We start from the raw sequence: 22,795 nt of genomic DNA on the forward strand, positions 1-22,795 counted from the left end.
TTAGCCACCCGTAGACGTCCTATTCGGGGTTTGTGATGTCTGTGTGGAGAGCTTTTTATTGACATGTGCACACGAGTGGCTGGGTTACTGATTACTGTCGATGTTATAGTTTGTTTCTGATAAGACTCTCACGGTAAGCACAAAGTCCTGTCAGGTACAACAAGCCCTGGGTTACTCTGCCACATCCTTCCCATCCTTCACAGGACCACTGCTGCCTCTCAGGTAAACCCTTTTTCCTTCTAATTCTGCACCAACATCTTATTTAAAATGCTTTGAGGAAAGTCAGTCTGGTAACAAAAGTCAAATTCTATTCTTCTTTAAAAAAGTATGACAGTCGGGTGACTCAATTTTCTTATGCAATGGCACTGCTACTCACAATGAAGAAGAAATTGATGAGAATAAAGTGGATGTTTTTCAAGAAAATCAGTTTGACAAAATCTGACATAATTGGCCCCAAACTGACGTAATCTCTGTGACTCTGTAGGTTCTACGGCGGTGTGTTTTTCTGCTTCCTTGCATCTGACGAGCACCACGGCGGCATCATGAGTGTAGAGCCCCAGAAAACACGTGCAGCTCGCTGCTCCAACCTCAAGGTCAGTGAGACGCTACAAAATATAGTCCAGTATCACAAATGTAGCTTTTTTTAACCTCATCTCTATGTCTTCTTGTTGGTTTTTCATTTGTGTGTCAGTATCATCTGTCTGATAAATGCTTGACTTAATGAGGCAGTAAAAGGCAACGCTTTTTTTTTTTCTTTTAAAGTCACATTTTTGACCAGATAAAATCTCAGACTTTGACACCAAATTAGAAAATGTGTGTTTTTGTTGTGTGTTTTTTTGTTAATGAGTAAAAGGGGCTGGTAAAATTGTATGAGTGTTACAGAGGTAAAACTAATAGTCATAAACGTGCTTTAAAGGCACGAGGTTACAGTGTCATGTACTCATACCATGTCGATTGGTTCAGACTGTATTAGACACTTTCTGGCAGTAGCAATTCATATTTATTGATATCATTGGTTGATTGCTTGTGTGTTGAACTTTGGAGGAGATTAATTTGTGTTTACTTTATCCTTCTATTTATAATCTATGACCTACAGCCCAGTGTGAGTTCCTCTTAATCTTTAACTATCTTTATGGCAAGAATATGGCTGCACACACGTGGGCTTTACTGCAAAAGAAAAACAAAATGATTTAAAATTTCACTTCACATTTAATCTCCAGAACCCAAACTTAATCAATATTACACGTATCAAAATGTGGACAACTTGCAGACTCTGATTCCTCTCCTCTTTCTTTGTTCATCACTATCATTTAGATTTGATTACATTTAAACTAATCTAATTGATATTCATGCTAATCCAATCAATCTGCCACATACCTTCATTACATCCTTTATATTGTAATAAGCCTCATTCACTGGCTGCAAAAAAGTAGATTAATCTTCTCACTCTGGAGTGTCTGAGGAGAGATTATTACCAAGGTAATCCCTTTACAGCAGGCAACAACGCTCAGGTTCACCATTTAAAAACTACTCTGAGAATCTTATCATATCATATTAAACTTCCCTCTAACGTGCCTGCTGTGTGTTTCCAGCTCTTCCTGGCCTCTCTGGCATCTGTATACTTTTCCAAAGCCTTCGGTGGAGCCTATATGAAGAGCTCCATCACCCAGATTGAGAGGCGCTTCGATATCCCCAGCTCCCTCATCGGGGTTATAGATGGCAGCTTCGAAATGGGTACGTGCAAGCGTTGTCCACCAGATGCAACCTGTTAGTTAGGGAGCTGGTTAGCAGCTTTAGCTACTGATGGACAGAGCCAGGCAAGCCGCTTCCCTCTGTTTCCAGCCTTTATGCTAAGCCATGCTGTATCGAGCTTCACATGAGACAGACATGGGTGGTATCGATCTTATATCATAATAAAGTTATTTTGTAACTCTTCTCCTTCCCAGGTAACCTGTTGGTAATCGCCTTCGTGAGCTACTTTGGTGCTAAGCTCCACCGTCCCCGCCTGATTGGTATCGGCTGTGTGATCATGGCTGCTGGATCGTTCCTCATAGCCCTGCCTCACTTCTTCCAAGGACTGTTAGTACACCGTTAACTTCATTTTCTTAACACTGTGGCCCTGTGGGAATGGTGCACATCACTAATTGAATGATATGGTTCTTGAAGGCAGAGACACTCAGTATTTTATTTAACCATGCGTCTTCCTATCCTGTTTCACTTGGAAATACAGAAATGCATCACAATACGAAAGCTACATGCATATATAGATATATTTATATTATTTAATGTCCATAGAATCTATTCGGCATGTTAATGTCTCACCTTGAAACAGACATCTGTGTTAACAACTCTCAATGTTTTCCAGGTATAAGTACGAGACCAGTGTGTCTCACAGCACGGACATCAACAGCACTGAGAACACCCTGGCCTGTCTGTCCAACCACAGTCTGGCTGAAGAAGACAAGACGCCTGATTTAGAGGCAATTACAGGTACATGTAGATAAGACACCAAAACAATGAATTCATAGGCGGTTTTTAATATCGTGTGCGGCTTCATTCCACATTCTGAGCCCAGTTGTATCCCCTCAGCTTGTGAAAAGGCAGCAGGCTCGTCCCTGTGGATCTACGTATTCTTGGGAAACATGCTGCGTGGAATCGGAGAGACTCCCATCATGCCTCTGGGCGTGTCCTACCTGGATGACTTCTCCAGCGAAGAGAACACTCCTTTCTACTTGGGTAAGTTACCTCCTACTATCTTTTTACATATTGATTTTACAGTTTACCCTCCTCAGCTATCAGCCTGTTCACACACGTCCCACTATTTGGTGTCTATGTCCTTGATACGACGGTACTAGAGTGCATAACCCTTCTTTCCCTGTTCCTTCATTCCCTAGCTTGCATCCATACAGTGGGAATCTTGGGTCCTATGTTTGGGTTCATGCTCGGGTCCTTCCTTGCCAAGATCTACGTGGACATTGGATCTGTGGATTTAGGTAAACTACTTCTCAATCTCAGGGGGGAAAAGATAAAAATTGTGTTTATGTTGCACAACATGCAGGCGGTATTTTTGGTATTTCTTACCCTTCAGATACCCTTCACTGATAAGGCGAATATTGATGAATTGGTTGTGTGCAGAGCCCTTAAACATAACCCTTGGCATTAAAGTACTTCAGCAAAACAATTAACCTTTCCCTCTAATTTGTCATTAATGATTACAAATGTTCCAGAGAGAGAATAGCTTTCATCCGGTTGATAAAGTAGGACGATTTCATTGACGTTAGGCCAAATAAAAGTCCTATAAACGCTTCATAATCTGCCATCGTTGCCCGTCTTCCTCTCCCAGACAGTGTCACCATCAACCATAAGGACTCCCGCTGGGTGGGGGCCTGGTGGCTGGGCTTCATAGTGACTGGCACTCTGATCCTGCTGTCCAGTATCCCCTTCTGGTTCCTGCCCAAGTCTTTGCCCAAGCAGGGGCAAGAGCAGAGCAAAGGCAAAGAGCTCGCTGCAGTGGGAGAGCAGGAGAATTTCCTGCCAGATGAAAACCAGGATCAGGAGGAGAAGCCGGTCACGTTCCAGGAGATGGCTAAAGGTACCAAACAAGCTTTTGCATTGGAACAAAATGCTGCTGTTTTCCTGGCCTAAAGTTATGCTGAGAGTCTGACCTTTGACCTACAAGGACGGGTCATCACATGACTTCACAGAAAAGCTCTAACCTTAACCCTTAAATTGGTTTATTCTTAATTTGGTTCCACATTTTATCTATGAACATTATGAACAATGCTCTCCCCAAAGAACTTCTATGATTTTAAACACCAAGAAATGTGTCTCTGTGAATTATTAATTATTAACCAGGTAGGACAGACCGCAACAGCCCAGATCTGTAACCCTGAATCCTGGACTAATGCAATCTGGGCAAGAGTTGAATGACACTGCAGAACAGAGAAACATGTGGTAATAGTTATCTAAGCTAATGGCCAGTCGTGGCATAGTTCATTACAGTACATTAAATTATTAAGCAATAAAAATTTTAAAAAGTGGAGTAACATAACTTCCAAAAAGCAAAAAAGCAAAAAAAGAAAAGGTAAAATTATCTAACAAATTATATATTAAAATATTATACAATTATTGAAATATAAAAAGGCACAACTTTAGGTTATTTAAGACAATATGCATCACATGCCGGATTTATTAACGCCACAATCTCTCTTCCTGCTTTGTTCGCCGCCAGATTTCGTTCCGTCCCTGAGGAGACTCTTCAAGAACAGCATCTTCACGATGATGATCCTTACCTACCTGGTGTCCGTCAACGGCTTCATCGGCATGATCACCTTCAAGCCGAAGTTCTTGGAGCAAGTCTACGGCCAGTCGGCCTCCAAGGCAATTTTCCTCATAGGTAGGGAGCGAATAACTGACCCCGACTCGCTCTGCCTCCCTTTTACTGCGCCCCGTGGCCCGGGGCAACTAAACAATGATGTTATTGAAGGGAAGTGTGATTGCCAGAGATAAAGTTGACGATCAACGTGAGCACTAAGTAGCCTACTGGGGGCCGTCCTTTTATGTGTCTGTAAAGTAGCAGCCTGAGCTATGATTAGCTGTTTTATGACTGTTTGTGGGAATATTGTCAGTTGTTCTACGATCACGATGAGAAAAACAACCATTTTAATGCAAATGCTTACATCGCATTGTCTCCCAATTCTCTTTATATTTATACATGCCTGTGTGTTACCCATTATATTGTTTTATTACATTATGCATTATAACATTATGTGTTTGCATTGTTAGTTTTCCCAGTGCAATCATTCTAAATCCTCCTCCTAGGTATACTGAACCTGCCAGCCGTGGCTCTGGGCATCATCACCGGAGGTTTTGTGCTGAAACGTTTCAAGCTGGGTGTCATCGGGGCGGCCAGGGTGTCGATCACCGCCTCCGTCGGGTCCTTGTGTCTGCTTTTCGTTCAGGTCTTCATCCACTGTGACAAGGCAGAGGTGGCAGGTCTTACCGTCTCATATCAGGGGTGAGTGGCATGCAAGCCATCCTTTAAATATGAGTTTTATTATATATTATATACCAATATCTACCATCTGTGCACCAGGGCTCCTGAATTGTCCTTCAACCAACAGACCTTGCTGTCACAGTGCAACATGGGCTGCTCCTGCTCAGTGAAGCACTGGGACCCAGTGTGCGCCTACAACGGGGTGACGTATGCCTCGCCCTGCCTGGCCGGCTGCAAGACCACCACCGGCACCGGCAAGGACATAGTAAGACACCAACCTTATATATTATAGAAATGTATACGACCGGTAGATTAAAACTGCAGTTCTTCCTACAGACAATTTCAAACTAGAAGTTTCTTTTATCATTGTTCTGGATGATCCCATTTTCTGCAGTTACATTCAGCAGCATTATCTTTTTACATGGTAACTTTGGTATTTTCCAACCCTTTTGTGTCTTATGTGATAGATGAGACAACGGTTTATGCATTCTGTTTCCACCATCGTCTTGTTGAGTGAGACTCTTCACATAATGTCATCACTTATTTTAACAATCAGAGCCCATCAGTGGCAACGACGAAGTAAATGATCGTGTCAAATTGCCCCGATAGAACTGCTGTGCAACCTGTGAGCAGCATTCTCTCTGAATAATGGACCATTTTCAGAAATCGTCCCTGTTAGTCAGTTAAGACACAAAAACATCAGAAAATAGTCTGGTTTTAAAGTCACATGTTGTGCCGCAGCATCCTGCACTCAAATGTAATTATTCACATCTTCTTCTCTAGATGTTTCATAACTGCACCTGCGCTGGGGAGATGAGGACTCCCGGCATGAACATGTCCGCCGTGCTGGGCCAGTGTGCCAGGAGGAGCAACTGTGATCACGTATTCAAAATCTACATGGCTTTATCCGCCTTGGGGTCGTTCATTTCTGCCTGTGGGGGGACGCCGGGGTACATCGTGCTGCTCAGGTCAGCAACACTGAAGCTACACGAGCTCCGCTCACATGTTATGTACTGATTTTGTGTGAACTGACTCTGCACTATTAAGCTAAATCAAGGTCTGATGTGATCATATTTGGGGAATCCCTTCCAGGTCCATACAGCAAGACCTGAAGGCCCTGGCTTTGGGGATGCAGACGCTGATAGTAAGAACTCTGGGTGAGTCAAATGTAAAAAAATACATTTTAATAATCATGTTACGGTATTATCTAGGTGACAGGACCGTGATTATGCTTAGGCTCTTGTTATGTGTAAGCACATTTGTGTTTTCTCAGGTGGGATACCTCCTCCAATATATTTCGGGGCACTGATTGACCGAACCTGTTTGAAGTGGGGCACCAAGCATTGTGGAGGCCGCGGAGCGTGTCGACTCTACGATGCCGATTCATTTAGGTACAGTTACAGCAGACCCACGGGATCAGACCCACGGGATCAGACCCACGGGCCCACTAGTCTTAGTTTTAGTTCATTGCTAATTGGGCTTCGTTACTTCTCCTTTCATTTCCTGGTTTTAAATCAGAACGGAATCTGATGTGTCTAGACTACTTTGTTGTTGTATTTTGTGTGTTATGTGTGGGACTATTTCCCAGAATTCATTGCACCTGGCCCATAAATAGTCCTACACATATAAATATCCTTTTAAAATTCTAAAGTTTCCACTGGAAACACAGTTTTCACTTGGTAGAAAATGCCAATGAAAATGAAATTCATGTATTATTATTATGTTTTTTTAAATGTAACCTGTTCCAATGTACTTTGTTTCCAGAATGACATTCCTGGGCTTGATTACTGGACTCTACTGCCTCTCCAACATGCTCTGGGGAGGCGTCTATATCAAACTTGTCAAAAGACAGAAGAAGTTAGCACTCAGGAATCAGGCCAAAGAAAACGAACTGGAGGATAACGCGTTGGGCAATGGACACGCCAACATCAACGTCGCCTCGAACAAAGAAGAAGCCGACAACGAGAGCACTATTTAACTACGACGCTGTAAATCGCAGGACTTAACGACACGGATTCTCCATTGCCGAAGTACTGTGCTGCATCCATACCGGACCACATGTGGTAATGGTACGACGACGGCGCTCTGGTCTCTGAAAACTCTTTTTTTTTTACGCAGATATCCCTAAAAACACGAGCTGCTGCTTGTTTACTTCAAAGGTCACAGACACTGACTGGAGCTTAGTTTTAATATGAATGACGAGATATCATGGGGACGTATGCAGCTCTCTTACGATGACGTTCACTTTCCTGTCAGCGTGATGTCAGACGAGCACGGCTGTTGCGCTTTTGTCCACCATTTATACTTGAAAAGACCTTTTTTTAGAGCCGACATCATCAAAAATCTGCACGTGCATGTTGCCGATGAAAGTCGCCTTTTGCCCCGGCTATCCGGACGACTTGGCGAGCTTTAAACACCGAGTTGAAACGGTTACAAGAATCAAAATGTCTGGTTGTTGCGTGTTTTGGTTGTCAGAATCCACATTCCACCAGCGGATTTAGGTTCTACAGCATCCCGACGGGATCCCGACACACGTTTGACTCAAAGTAATTTACGTAAATGGCTGATGTAGATCATAAACACGGATGAGTATGTATTTAAAATTGATTGACAGATTCTGTGTTGAGTCGTTGAAAGACGAGGACAAAAAGAGTTGTCTGTAACAAAAGATGAGCACTCTGTCGGGTGCAGAACTGCTTGCTACGAAGCTAAATATGAAATATTAAAGGTATAGTTCGGCAAATTAACTGAGCAGCTGAATGGTCGGTGAGGCTCTTCGGTTTGTTTCAATAACAGGCTGTATCTCCGCCTGTTAGCCATTATTTGGACTGTTGCCCCAGCAACATTTGACTTGTGGGGATATATCACCGGTCCAACTTTACACACTTGTTAGGTCACAAACCCTGAAGGTCATGAACGTTCATATAATCCTCTGACCGTTCGGTGTCGGGAAGAGTTCACTAGTTTGGACGGTGGACTCGGTGTGTGTGGTGTAAATCAAACTTGACTGTACTTTGTTTTACTCTGTTATATGTTATACACTATCATCAGCTGAGTGATGATACAAAATATATGTTTTATTGGGTCTAGATATTTTTGTTTTATAATCATTTCTGCCTTTTTTCCTCTTTTCTCTTTTTCTTACTTGTTTGTTGTTTTTTTCATGTAAACATTAAAGACAATTTTCGCAATATTTTAGTCTTAATTAATGTTATTTTGTATTAAAATATTTCCGGCTAAAGCTGCAAAAGGATGGTGTCATGTATTCAAAAAGCTCGCGTTTCTCTCCAACGTTCCTGTTTGGGTTCAATTTCACTGCTCTAGTTTTTATCAAGGTAGGCGGCTGTTTTAATGAAAAGCCCTTGAATCCCATTGCTTTATTCCCAGAGACGGACAAAGTCAGCAATCGACTAAAACGCCAGATATTTCCCTCAAAACGTGACTAAAAGAACTAAAGGTGTGACTATTGGACCATCATTAATGAGGTAACTAGAATTAGACACCAAATGTGCAATTTAGAAGTGACAATATGTCTTCACCTCTTGTTTCCACTGCCCCCTAGTGGTCAAATAAATCAATAAACGCAGACTCCAAAGTAAGTATGAATGTTCAGCAGGTATGGGGTTCAGATATTTCACAATGAAACAAAATATGTCAATGTGGTTGCCCCGGAGGAAAATAATATATCCACTGGGAACCAAGATTTTTCTAAACCACACTTAATGGCAATCTCTCCATTAGATATTACAGTTGAAGGTTGTTTTTTATATATTAAACTTTGCCTCCTCTGTGTTTACTTTGTGACTCACCACATGTATCTTTTCTTTATTGGACAGAAGTGAAGTGACAGTTTCTTTTACAGTTACATTTGTTTTGATTTAATTTGTTTTTCATGTTATATAATCGTATTCATCTGCTGAATCACTTATTTCCTCGCTGTCTTCTTGCCTCTGTGTGCAGCATCTGGTTTCACCAGCAGGCTGCATCCTTTACAAACAGAATATCCACTGTCCTCTCCTGCAACGCCACCGAGGGTGTCTCACTTCTGCTTTCACTACCGACTAAAGCCAGACGGGACATTTGTGATGCAGAATTGATCTGCTTCTAATTTGTACCAAACACAGTAATGACCTTATAACCTGATGCAGCAACGGACTGCATTCCTGTCTGAATGCACCTGAAATTACAGACCGTAATTCAAAACCCTTCAAATGCAGATATGGAGTATGATTTTTTTTTTGTGAAAGGGGAAAGTGGCCGGTGTTACGCAGGAATGTAAAGGCTCTTAATCTTAATCTTAGGAATTTGTGAGTGGCCAAAGCTGATTGAGTGACCTGCTGCCTGGCTGCCTGAACCCCCCACTGGACTACAGCAACTCCTTCCTTTTAAAGCAACAAATGTGCAATATTTTAGCCTTCCATCCAAAGTGCCTGGTTTGGTGTTACTAATCTGTCTGCCCTCCCGTTCCCTTGTTGCTGTCCCCCTCCTGGCTGGCATGTGTGTGGAATAAAAATGTGCGAGGCCTTTTGTCCTGCCGGGTCCAAGTAGCTGCTCTGCCTTCACACGGGGGAACGGGAGCTCGGGGAGACCAGGTTTTCTTCCTCTCGGTGTGACGGGAGATCCGTGGCCCCCCCTGACCTGGAGATGCACTAGGTAGAGTATATCTGGCTATCTATTTTTTATTTACTTTCTCTGATAAGACAGCAGGGCTCGCCTGCCAAAAAACACAGATCAAGGGTGGGCTCTCTCGTGGTCCAGGTTAAACCTGGGAGGGATTACTCGGGTTATGAAGTTGGAAAAAGAACCTTGTGTTTCTACTTTCTGTCAGGTTTGCCCCTCCGCTGACGTTTTCCAGAGGACAAATGAAGCTGTCATCGGAATCCATTTTTCCTCTCTGACATGGATTCCACCTGCAGCCCCGGATGTTTACTGAGCTGAGAGTGTTGTGAGGAGGAGGAGGAGGAGGCGCTGGTGGAGTCTACACAGGTATCAGTACAGCTGGATTGGAATCTGCACCAGGACTTCAATAAGATGATGGTGGATGATTATTAAAATGACTTTTGTTGATGCTCAGAGCAAAATTCTGAGAATCGGAGCTGCTTGAAAGCATCCAATATTGCAAGTTCTGACACATTTTTGATGTATGAGAATAATGATGCCTATGCAAAGATAATTATTACTGTTTCATACCATTTAATATGGTTTGTACTATAAATACATCTAGAAAAACAATGTGAGAATATATGAAATTAGATATTTAGTAGATAAATATGCAGCTAGGGGGGGATGGGATGAACTTTGCGGGTGCTAGCTGTTTACCCCTGTTTCCAGTCTTTATGCTAAGCTAATAGGCTACTCTCATATTTACATATTAAGATAGAGACATGTCAGTGGTGTCCTCTATCCCTCACCAATAATGGGATTAAGTTAATTTACCAAGATGTTGAACTGTTCCTTTAAGTAGGTCTACCCTCCCTTCACTGCTGGAGGTGATATAAGCTGTTATAAATCATATAAATATAGTATTTACGAGTGAATTGTCTATCTTTTGTGTGTGTCTGCAGGAGGAGCGGCGGACGTTGACTGTAGGATGGAGGAAGCAGCCGAGGACGGAGGCAAGATGACCAGCCAGCAGGCTCTGTGTGACCCCGAGGAGACCAGCAAACGGCCCGGCATCTCCACTCTCAAAGTACTCCTCATTCTGTTCTTCTTCAGGAAATGCAGTATATAAAAACATCAGAAAGGCTTCACAGAAAGGGCTCAAACTTCCGGATAAATACTCATAATATGAGATCAGTTTTAGGTCAAAGTCGGACAGAATCAAGCCGAGAGCCGATTTGATGTTGTTTTGTAAAATCTTGGTTTCTACTCCAGCTTTTTGTCAAACACTTGAGTCGTGAGCTCGGCCTCGGCTGATTGCAGCGCTGCAGTTTGAATGGATGAATGATGAGCCCGTGTTGACGACTCCCGTCTGTGTTTAGTTGTTCATCGTGGCGCTGTCCTTCGCCTGCTTCTCCAAGGCTCTGACGGGAACCTACATGAAGAGCTCCATCACCCAGATCGAGAGACGCTTCGACCTCTCCAGCACGCACGTCGGACTCATAGACGGCAGTTTCGAGATGGGTATCCTCTCCATCTGTCTCTTTCATTTCAACCTAATCTTTTCTGCGTTTCAGCTTTCTCTTGTTTGTCTAAATGTCTTTTTTCTTTGGCTCTCTCTCGGTCTTTCTTGGAGGTAGGCAACTTGTTGTTTCTCGCTGTTGTCAGCCATTTTGGGGCCAAGTTGCATCGGCCCAGACTCATTGCGGTGGGTTGTTTCCTCATGGCTGTAGGGACTTTCCTCACCGGCCTGACTCACTTCTTCATGGGACGGTAAATGACAACAAACAGGATTTACAGAAACGAAACAAAAAAAACAAAAAAAATATGGAGAACAAAGCAAGATTTCTGTGTTTTTCTTCTTCTTAGCTACGAATACAAGACGGCCATTCGGGTGTTTCAGAATGACAGCATGAACGCTGCCGCCTGTGTGGACCCGATGAAATCAGACGCACCTGAAATCCTCTTTGAGCCCTCAGTGGAAGAAACCAAAGGTAAGACTGTGGGCGACACAAAGGGGCTTAAAGGTGCCCCGTGTGAGGCAACTTGGACTTCTTAGTTTGAACACTAGATGTCGCTGTTGTTGAAACATTTAGAGTTGATTCAGCAAACGGCGGAAAGAAAAGACGGAAGATTGTGGTTGAGCGGCAAAAACTCTGTGCTTTTTTACAGAAGTCAAGGGGAAGCGTGCTTTTGCTGAATTTGCAAGGAATCTGTTGCAGTGATTAAAGAGTATAATATAAAAATATAGGAAATAGGTTTTATGATCTAGAAACATTTTCTTGTGGATTAAATGGTTGAAAATTACAATTTTTTTTCTATTTGTCCGGGACTTCTTGTATTTTTCTGTATATTCCATCAAGTTTGGCCACAAATATCTGAACTCATGGTTCCCAGATGATGAATCCCCTGCCCTTTTTTCCCCGTTTCTTTTACCACCCTACTCCTCCACCTCCACCTCTATGAAGTTAAAACCACACCTATACACAAAGAGACTGCCTTAACATCAAACCGGGTTCAAAAGCCTTAACAAGTCACTGGCTTTCTTTCAACCATCCCTGGAATGCACTGATCCTGGTCTGACCTTCAAGCCTCCCGTGCTGTCTACATGCTGCACATAGTGGTCGAAGCCAACGAGAGCTGAAAGCTGGAAGGAGAAAAGAGACCAAATAAAATGCGGATCAATCAGTTCTTCTTCCATCGAGATGAGCCTCGGTTGAAACGCCGCCTCACTCTTTCCATTGTCGGACCATAATTAATTCTTCCTCTGGCTGTAACTCATCACACGCCCACACAATGCAACGTATTGATATTGTCTGGCCGCGCTGATGAGATGTAGTCACAAACAATGCAGGGATATGCAAACTTATTATAGATATTGAACCTGCATGGCATTGTACTCCCACATCTGGTTTGGGACTTTATTTTGAATGGTGCAGTCACACACACACACACACACACACACACACACGCAGTGTCCATGAAAATCACAATTTATTTGCAACAAAATCAATAGCATGCCTTTTGTGTGTGTGTGTGTGTGTGTGTGTGTGTGTGTGTCCTCATGGAGCCTGTGTGAGAGAATCTGGTTCCAACATGTGGATCTATGTGTTCCTGGGCAACGCTCTGCGGGGCGTCGGAGAGACCCCGGTCACACCTCTGGGCATTTCTTACATCGACGACTTTGCTAGAGCAGAAAACTCCCCTTTCTACATCGGTGAGACGACTTTGCTCATTTTAAAGTGTTGAAATGTCATATGTCCGGACCACATCACACAAAGATGTTTATCTATCGTCTGGCTTGTGATCCGCAGCTTGTCTCCAGACCATCACCCTCCTGGGCCCCATGTTTGGGTTCCTTCTGGGCTCCTATTGTGCCAAACTCTATGTTGACATTGGATACGTTGACATCGGTGAGTTTAATTTGTTTCGCAAGAAACCTGAAATCAAGGGCTCATTGTTTTTTAAAAATGATAATAAATTCAGAATGAAACGGCAACAAGAGTTAAAACCAGACAGAAGTGACACGGGGGCTCCCACTGCAGCTTCGGTTCAAACTGATTTTGATCTCATTTATAGTGCAACGGTCTGACACGCTTCCATAAAAATAGGCTTCCACCTGTCAGACCAGGTTAGTGGGGGCTCCTCTGAGGGTCCCTGTGAGGAAAAATCTATAATTTATTTATCAAACAAGCTGAAACAATCCACCTTAAAATGTGGGGTGTCTGCTTGAAGGTCCCGTCCCTGATGATTAACTTGTTTTTTCCAAGTGACTGATTGAAATTACAATAAATTTGCACTTTCTGTGGCATCCACAGACAGCGTGACCATCACCCCTAAAGACGCCCGCTGGGTGGGCGCCTGGTGGATGGGCTTCATGGTGTCCTCCGCCCTCCTCCTCTTCTCCAGCGTTCCCTTCTGGTTCCTGCCGCGCTCGCTGCCGAAGCAGGGGGCAGGCGAGGCGAGGGGTGGCGACGCCCGAGACGTGGGAGAGGACGTCACCGACAACAATCACGACCTCAACCTGACTGACATCGCGAAAGGTGGTTCTCCTTCTTCTTCTTCTTCTTCTTCTTCTTCAGCAGAACACTGGTATACTACTTTTTTTTTACTGGACGTCCTTCCACAGGGTTTCTCCCCTCGCTGAAGCGCCTGTTGGGGACTCCCACCTACTTCCTGCTCCTTTGTGGGAGCATCCTGAAGTTCAACTCTTTCATCGGCCTGTTCACCTTCAAAGCCAAATACATGGAGCAACAGTTTGGACAGTCTGCATCCAGAGCCAACTTCCTCATAGGTAATAAAAAAACAAATAAATTGTAGAAAACATCCCTGAATAATGTTAAAAGTCGTAGAGAACAAAACGCCATCGGGTGTCTGATCGTGAGAGACTCTTCCAGGTGTGCTGAACCTGCCGGCCGTTGCCATGGGGATCTTCCTGGGAGGGCTGCTGATGAAGAGGTATAAGCTGAGTTTGGTGTCCGGGGCTCAGCTCTCCTTCGCCACCTCCTTCATGGCCTACCTCCTCCTGCTGCTGCAGTTCGGCACCAAGTGTGAGAACCTGCCGATGGCCGGCCTCACCATCTCATACAACGGGTCAGTGTTGGGGGGAAGAAGCTCTCACATTAACCTGCAGATAACAACATATAAACCGTCTCTTTGCCCCCGCAGGACCCACAGCATATCGTCGGACAGGGCCATGCTCTTCTCGGAGTGCAACAGGGAGTGCTCGTGTTCGGCGGAGGAGTGGGACCCCGTGTGCTCAGACAGCGGCATTACCTACATCTCCCCCTGTATGGCCGGCTGCCTGGGCTCCAGTGGATACGGCAAGAACACAGTAGGACTCCAGCAGCATACATCACTCTTTTTTTTAATTTACAAACGATCACTATTTACAGCATTGGAGACGTTTTTTATCCAAAGTAGTAGCCGTCAAACTCTCATTCCAAAGAAACCCTTAGAATTAAATTAAATTCCCTTAAATCCCGATATACATAAAGTCTAAACCTAGAGTTTACCTTTATTAGTTAATATTGAATTATTCCATTCAATTAATAATAATAATATCCCTTTTTCTATTTCAAATGACTATTTGAGGCACATTACGCAGGTGCTGTACATTTTGACACGTAATATAAAGATTATTATTATTTTTTTTTTTTACTTTTTATTTTCCTATACAAACTAAATGTATGTATATTTATTAGTATTATTTTGTAATATATATATTTTTTTAATTTATTTATTTAATTTTTTGTATTATTATTTTTTTTTTCTAGAAGAGTATCAAAAAAATAATAAAAATAATATCCCACATATCAGAATCATGTATGTAATCAGTTTTGTCGCCTAATAATATTTGTTACAAAGTAACTAAGTCCATTTATTAGCCTTCAGAGTTTTCACCTGCATTTTGAGATCTTCCATATATTTCTGTAACAAAAGTTAGTCATTCATCTGTTTCCTTATTACCAAGTTATACAAATGATAAATAAGCCAGTAAGTTCCCCTCTCTCTACCAGGTCTTCCACAACTGCAGCTGCGTGTCGGCCTCCTTCCCAGCAGGCAGCAGTACGTCGGTGAGGCTGGGCCAGTGTCCTCACGCCAAAGACTGCAGCCGCAGCTTCACCTCCTACATGGCCGTGTCGGTTCTCAGCTCCTTCATCAACTCTCTGGGGGCCACGCCCGGCTACATGGTCATCATACGGTCGTGGAAATAATCAGAACTCAGAATATATCTGATAAACGTGTTTGGCGGGGGAACGTCGTACAACATGATCTGCATAAATGACCCCGATGTTGACTTTTTAATTCCAGATGCATCTCACCAGATCTGAAGTCCCTGGCGCTGGGCATGCAGACCTTAGTGACTAGGACTCTGGGTAAGCTTCGTTAGGTCCCAACATGTGATTGGATATATGATGTAACAGCAGACATGTGGGTGATGTCTGCAGGAGGACTTCCTGCTCCGGTGTATTTCGGAGCCCTGATCGATTCAACTTGCCTGAAGTGGTCGATCAAGAAGTGCGGGGGTCGGGGGGCGTGCCGCTTTTATGACTCGGACATGTACAGGTACGGACTACACATGTGGGAATTGAATATGAATTTGCTTAAAAGTGTTTCTCCACCACTTTAAACAGCATAGCGAATCTTTCCTCTCTGTTTTCCAGGATCATCTTCCTCGGCCTGATCACTTGTCTCAGTGGCTCCTCGTATTTCTTCATCATCGCCGTCATCGTCCTCCTCAGACGACAGTTTCGGAAACCAGAGCGTGAAGAGCAGACGCAGAGCACGGAGCCCTCAAAGGAGATTGAACTTCGAGCCAAATCCAAACCCGCCGTGCACAAACCGGTGGCTGCCAGAACCCCACCGGCTCCCAAAGTCTGGGTGAGGACGGCAACAGAGCTGGAGGAGGTGGGGGAGATCCACAGAGAACCACGCTGCTCCAACCACACCCAGGAGGGGAGGCAGCTCCAATCGGAGACCACCGTTATGTTGACTCCTCTTCCCAGCGAGGGAGCAGAGAGGGAGATGGACGAGGGGGAGTCAGAGGAGGGAGGGAGAGAGGGAAAGGACGAGGTGTTCAAGGAGGTGGAGAAAGAGGAGCATGACAAGGAACTAGAGGAGGAACCGCCACCCGGCACACAAAACTAACGTGGTCTCAGACAAGCTCCACCTGGAGACCTTCTAGAGATCTACTTGGCTATGAGGTCATATTTACTTGCCATAGCATGCTCGATGCTAACAGAATCTCTTTAATTCAGGATAGAGCTGTTATGATGTGCACATTGGCTCCACAGCAGCAAAGCCCAGACTTTTTATCTCAACAAATCAACCCCTTGAAGGTGTGATATTATCGTCACGTTCAAATTTTGCAGATCTGATCCGAGCTGGAAACATGACGTTAACACATCCCCGTCCCCTTCCTCACAGGTGGCCCATGTGCTCAAAGTGTAAATTGATTTTTTTCCCCCCAAATGTATGTAATCGTTAATTAATCCTGCGATAATTGATTTTTTTTTTATTATTTTTTTTTTTTTGGCCACTTGGGGGCAGGCTGTAAATAAATGACTGACACATTCTTCCCGTATAAAGTTTAAGAGCAAACAAGCTGGCAAAGAGTGGATTATTTACACCATTAAAAAAAAAACTTTATTCGTAATAATAAAAAGGAGATATCAGTGTCGTAATTAAGCTGGAGGAATAATGTGATAACGATGGCGTTAACTGTATATTTGAGTCTGTAGGTGCATCGTGGGTCAGAATACAATAGTGGACATACACACACACACACACACACACACACACACACACGGTTAGCAGTGATGAACATGAACAGTCATTATCGGAGTTCACGGCGCCGCTACCTTCACTCTCACCGGCTACTTATGTGCTAATCATTCCCCGGTGACCCTTGACCCCTCTAATGTCCATCGCTAGAGGAATACTAATAAAGCCACGCTGAGCTTGTGCGTCAGAGCCCAAATCTCGTCACGATATGTAAAAGTGGAAACGAAGCTGCTGTTTAGAGGAAATAAAGAAAAGGACGAACAAAACATTCTTGTAGGTTAAAGACTGTCAGCTCTCTGTAATCTGGGGGTTAGTTGTTGTTTCAGGCTTTTTCTTTCAGAGCAGGAAATTGAGCTGCCAACCATGTAACGTCTGGTTCATCACAATACCAAAGTAATACAAGAACAGAACAATACAAAATGCACGTCCCCCCCCGACTGCTTCAAAAAATATACTAGAAAAACCCGACATCCTTTCCTTCCCCCCCGTCCTCCTTTCAAGATCGTGCACATTAACCTCTCTAACTCACATCCACAAGAGTAGTTAAATATTTAACAGGTGAATTATACATTAAATCAGTGACACTGGATATAATTGCATGAACAAAAACTATCATTACTGTTTGTTATATGAGCTGCAGAAATCAGTCCAAGTCATAATAAAAGCATGTAAAACTAGTGAGATCTGAAAGATATCATGTCAGCCCATCTTTGTGTGCAGGTTTTCCTGGGAGGTTTACGGGAAACTGGAGGTGTTCGTCGGGTCTCGGTGGGTTTGGGGGGGTGTTGAACGTCCATTAGGACATTAATCTCTCTGTGAGCTGCGGTGAGATTCATCAGCACTTACCAGCAGCCTGCGGTGGCATCACATCAGAAACATGGTCAAGGTAGTCATTTTCAAATTTAATGTGTGATTTAATGTTCTTGCATTCTCTGATAATTGCATTTTTACGACTGCTCCCACACTAACAGCATCTTACAGCGACAGAGGTTTCCTATATGAGCACAGTGTTTCTGCTAAAGTTCAAACAGATGTAGAACAGAGTGCTTTGGAGTGGGCGTGGCTTAGCTAAAGCTGCTATCATATATAGTTCCCTGGACCAATCAGAGTTCAGGAAAATATGACAGTCATGAGGTTGCTTTCGTGTAATTCCCATCCTGCTCCTGAAATAAAGTGAGAAAATATTATAATTATAATATATTCAAATGCATCAACATGCAAGCTGTGGCCGGAAATGACAAAGATGAGAGCCGTGGGAGTCAACCGATTCAGTTGAGGACCATGAAACCGAAACATTAAGCTGAAAGACACTAAAATGCACCGTAGAGCTGAGGAGAACATTATTATCTGTGGGTTTGTCACTACGAGCAACATCATTGTTGATCAAAAAAAATATTGATTAGCAGCTTTAAAGTAAACAAGTTTAGTTTAGTGAAGTACGTTTTTTGAACCCGTGATTGCCGATGTCGGCCTGACCGCTAACGAGTCACATTTCCAGGTCACGCGCGTCAAGTGGCTTCATTAATTAGTACTTTCTCCGTTGTTTGTGACGTGTCCCATCAAAATAATAATGAGGCGCCATTCATAATTAACGATAATTCATCCTCACATTTATAATTCATGGGTGGTGGAGCCCGGAGGGAGGCGGAGGGGCGGGCCAGAGTTGGGTGACCTAAAACTTCCTTACACGTCTCGAGGTAAATAGGAAGACGACTTTCGTCTCCCTGGTGACGGTTTGTGGCGGGTCAGTCCCATCATCACGGCGTCTGGTGACAATGATGATGAAGGTGATGATGATGATCATATATATATATATATATATATATATATACACCCCTCCCCCCTCGTCCCCATCCTGTGTAAATGAAAATGCAAGGCTATATTTGGACGGAGCTGATGTCACAAGTGGTTTGAGCGATGAGCCTATAACTGTTGGACTCGGTTTGTATGACGGTCTGACGAACCCTGTAGTGCTCCAGTGACAGACTGGGATCTGCTTGCTGCTGGCTGACACCACACAAAGTAAGTAGTCCCACTTATTAAAGGCTTAGTTTGTCTTTTAGACAGGACCGGTGTCTGATTCTGGTTTATCAACTGTTTTTTTTTTGTAGTCACGATATTTTCCTACATAATCTATTCTTTTCAGATTTTTTTTTTTTTTGTAGAATCGTGTAGTCAAATGAACAGAACTGTATAATTAATTAAGGATTGACATAATTCAGTGGTTTCCAAAGACACCAAATATGTCCTGTTGCATTACAGGGAAATGTGCATGAAATGATGCAGGAAGAAAAAATGTGTCTAGAGCTGAAACAATCAATTAAAATTAAAATAAAATCTGCAATAATTTTGAAGCACATATTCTCTGGTTCCTCTTGTTTTCCATTGTGAGGATTTGCAATTTGCTTTTCTTTATGTGATGATACATTTTCAAGATATCACTGTGCCTGCTGAGACATTTTGAAGGAGTATTTTTTATTTAAAATAAATGAAATATTGCCAACAATTGATTATTTGAAGAAAATATTGGCAGATTAGTCATTAGTTGCAACCCTAATTGTAATTCTACAGCCATATACAACAAAAATAATATTTAAAAAAGCTTTGAACTGCTTTTAAGGTGTATTATTGTTACTGAAGCATTGATCAAAGCCTCACATTAGACTGTAGGTGAATAAAGATTAAATAACTTTCTGATTGTTCTCATAATGGTGACTTTCCTTAGAAATGACTCACTTTTATGTTAAATTCTGACATTATATATTCAAAATGTCTGGTTAATTACCAAATATTGCATGCAAATTATACTAAAATCACTGCATTGCCCGTCTGCAACAATATCTCACCTCTGTATTGATCCAGGTAATCACCCAACACTATGTATCACCTGAGGGTGCCTGTGCTTCTCCTCATGCTGCTTGTGTTGCTGCGCTGCGTCACCGCCGCCCCGAGCTACAGGTAAGTGAACAAACTGCCAGCAAAGTCCGGTGACTTTCAGGGCAGAGCTTAAACGCTGGAAAGTGGTTCACTTTTCCTGAAATGCATGTGATGATATCAGATCTGAGGTCAGAAGACAAGCACCTGTCATGGAAATCGTGCTGTAAATGTTCTGAGTGAGGTTGATAACACGTGTGTGTGTGTGCTAAGTGCCCTCTTTCTTCTGGCTCTTGGGACCAGTGGACGTCTTTGAAGAGTTTAATCATCTTTATCAGTGTGAAACGGTTTGACCCTTCATCCCCGGCTCTGATTCAGGTACTTCAGTGCCGGCTCCTCCAGCGAGCAGGAGAGTGCCCTCCCGGAAAGTGACGGCTGGTTGGCTCCCGGGCTGATCTCCAACCCGTTCCTCGGCCTGGTGGGCACGCGGCCGCAGAGGGGGCTCACGAGTGTGAACAGGTATAACACGGATGTGTCACACGAAGACCAGCAGCTGCATTGTTTAATGTCGTCGTCTCAAGGTTTCTCTACTTTTCTCTCGCCTCACAGCCACGACATACAGAAGAGGAAATGCAACACAGCCACCTGCGTCACCCAGAGGCTAGCAGACTTCCTGGTCCGGTCCAGCAACACCATCGGTACGGTCTACATGCCGACCAACGTGGGATCCTCCGCCTACGGCAAGAGGGACCTCCCCATCTACCTGCCGCTGCCCCTCTAGTCCCGACCCAGGAGCCTCCCAGCGCTCTGATGATGTCACCAAACATCTTATGTAACAATGATTGTGAGAACAACGACGATGACAACGAGCTACGAGTTTTCTTGCTTATTTTATACATTTTAAGAAAACAGTGCCTTTAATTTAATGGATATCTATGATTTTTTCTGGTTTTGTGTGTGTCGTGGCTCCGTTTGATGCTGTTCCCCCAATGGCATGATGTGAATATAACAAGTAAATATCATTGTAAATAATAAAACAACAAATAAAAGAAACCGTTGTAAAGCCATATGAAATACATGTTGATTTTGATAATAAAATTGTGAAAATATATTATTTTAAGCCACTTTATTAGCACAATTTCATGCAGGAGGTACACTGGCTGTTAGTATAATAAGTAGTACTCCTATGGGTATTGTACTGTATTTATAGTCCAAATGCAATATTATAAAAAAAAGAATCCTACAATTTGGGAAATGTGCTTAGCTTTCTTGCAAAGAGTTAGACGACCAGATTAATATCACTATTGTGTCTGTATGTAGCTGCAGCCAGGAGGAGGGTAACCATATAACCCCCCTCCCCAATGGGACCCTTAAGTGGACCGCACATCTATGCACTCACACACACGTATGTATGCGTAGGCGTGTTCATCAGGTATTTATATAGGCGCTGAGCACACCAAGCACATCTTTCAACACCATCAACATCCGGCTCTGCACATGAAACATTATGTTTCATCCCTTTTGCATAGTTAATGTGAAAACTCTGTCATAGGAGAAGGTATTGTGCTAAAGAATGGCAATCTAATATAGATTCTTGTATATCAACACTCCCAAAAAAATGTAGGCCTACTCGTTATGTGCAAAATGCAGATTTTTAGTTGATTGACTGACCCACGTATGTTGTTATATTGTTTTATTATGATTGGGACAAAACATGATAAACGCTTATGAAAACAAATATAGTGTTATTATTAATTATCTAAGATATGCTATGCTAAGCTAAGCTAAGATAGCAGTGGCTCCTGGCAGTATAGCAGAAAAACAAGAACATGAATAAATAAATTCTCTTTAAGAAAACACAACAATTTCCTGCATGAAATATCTTTAATATTATTTGTCAATAATGAACTAACGCTATCAATCAGACAGAGAGGTGATCAGCAACATGTCAATGTTGTTTATGTCTTTATGTCACATTACATAACGGTGTAGTTAAAGACACATTTCCTCTTCAGCTGATAATATAAATGGACGAAATTATTCATGCACTTTAAATATGCACATATGCACAATAACACACAAGTGTTTGTACTTCTAGTTCATTAGAACTGTTAGCATTCACAGTCCAATAAATGTGCTCAGGTTAATTAACTGTGATCCCATGACGTGATCAATACTGGAGGCTGGCCACCTCCATTTTCCCGGGGTTCCCCCTTTACAAATCTCAATTTAACTCCTAATTAATCTATTATTAACAATTTAATAGGTGTTTTGTGGCATCTGGTTGGCTTTAAAGTAAAGTAAAAGTCGCTTGATTCAATTCAGCCAATGGGAATGCATCCACAATAAAACCCAAGAGCTCAAGATCGATGAAAAATTAAAAATCAGTCAGTTTTTATTCACAAACAAAATCCATTTGTGCACATTCCCTTATGTCTGTGTGTTGTCTTCCCGTGAGGGTTACTCGGGGTAGCGTAATGACAATCAAGAGGGGAGTTATGACGCACAGCATTAACCTGCGTTTGATTACCAGTGACCTAATCATCTCAGACACCGACATCAATACTCCCATGCATGGCCATAAAAGGTTTTTCAAAACTAGAACAAGTGGAGGCTTTTGCTGATGAATCCAAAAAAATACAATGCAGCCATTATCCGCCAAACAGGCCAGCGGAGAACGAGGGATCGTGTCAAGATCCCTCGATGACTTCATGTAAAATCACAAATGGCACTGTGCTTCAACCGTCATCCGGCTGGGAAGGGAGTTGTTTATCACCGCGGTAATGACGGCGGATGAATGTTCTGATGGGATTTCAGATCTGATTTGTGACCCCGCGACCACATTAATCTCTGACATTACAGATAGAATTGTGGTCTAAAAATAAAGCTAGAGGGTTACCCTGACACCAACATTCAAAACAAAGGGACTGTAAACCTGCTCACACTGCAAACATCATTTACTGGTCTTTTAATGAATGATTTTTATTCATATTTTCTGATTTTCTCTCACAGACTTTATTTAATTCACATAATCTGTGG

At 42.9% G+C, this 22,795-nt stretch overlaps 2 protein-coding genes across 2 annotated transcripts; both read left to right on the forward strand.

The window, feature by feature from the left end:
• The first annotated feature begins 72 nt into the window (after nt 1–72).
• Nucleotides 73–17,098, forward strand: LOC311032214 (uncharacterized protein). The gene is made up of 29 exons (XM_084038849.1): nt 73–222; nt 485–593; nt 1,593–1,734; nt 1,947–2,079; nt 2,366–2,490; nt 2,590–2,736; nt 2,895–2,993; nt 3,344–3,592; nt 4,232–4,396; nt 4,822–5,017; nt 5,096–5,261; nt 5,780–5,964; nt 6,089–6,153; nt 6,270–6,387; nt 6,761–6,971; nt 9,755–9,824; nt 10,561–10,685; nt 10,978–11,119; nt 11,236–11,368; nt 11,465–11,589; nt 12,666–12,812; nt 12,910–13,008; nt 13,414–13,638; nt 13,725–13,889; nt 13,993–14,429; nt 15,115–15,299; nt 15,410–15,474; nt 15,547–15,664; nt 15,763–17,098. Exons 2-29 carry the CDS (start codon nt 543–545, stop codon nt 16,244–16,246), a joined length of 4,572 nt encoding a protein of 1,523 aa, XP_083894975.1. The 5' UTR covers nt 73–222; nt 485–542; the 3' UTR covers nt 16,247–17,098.
• Nucleotides 17,099–18,831: 1,733 nt separating this feature from the next.
• On the forward strand, nt 18,832–20,790 carry iapp (islet amyloid polypeptide). The gene is made up of 4 exons (XM_084038455.1): nt 18,832–18,904; nt 19,745–19,840; nt 20,135–20,275; nt 20,366–20,790. Exons 2-4 carry the CDS (start codon nt 19,761–19,763, stop codon nt 20,535–20,537), a joined length of 393 nt encoding a protein of 130 aa, XP_083894581.1. The 5' UTR covers nt 18,832–18,904; nt 19,745–19,760; the 3' UTR covers nt 20,538–20,790.
• The last annotated feature ends 2,005 nt before the right edge of the window (nt 20,791–22,795 follow it).

The sequence above is a fragment of the Eutrigla gurnardus genome (assembly GCF_963514095.1).
Source record: "Eutrigla gurnardus genome assembly, chromosome: 21".
Taxonomy (NCBI): Eukaryota; Metazoa; Chordata; class Actinopteri; order Perciformes; family Triglidae; genus Eutrigla; species Eutrigla gurnardus.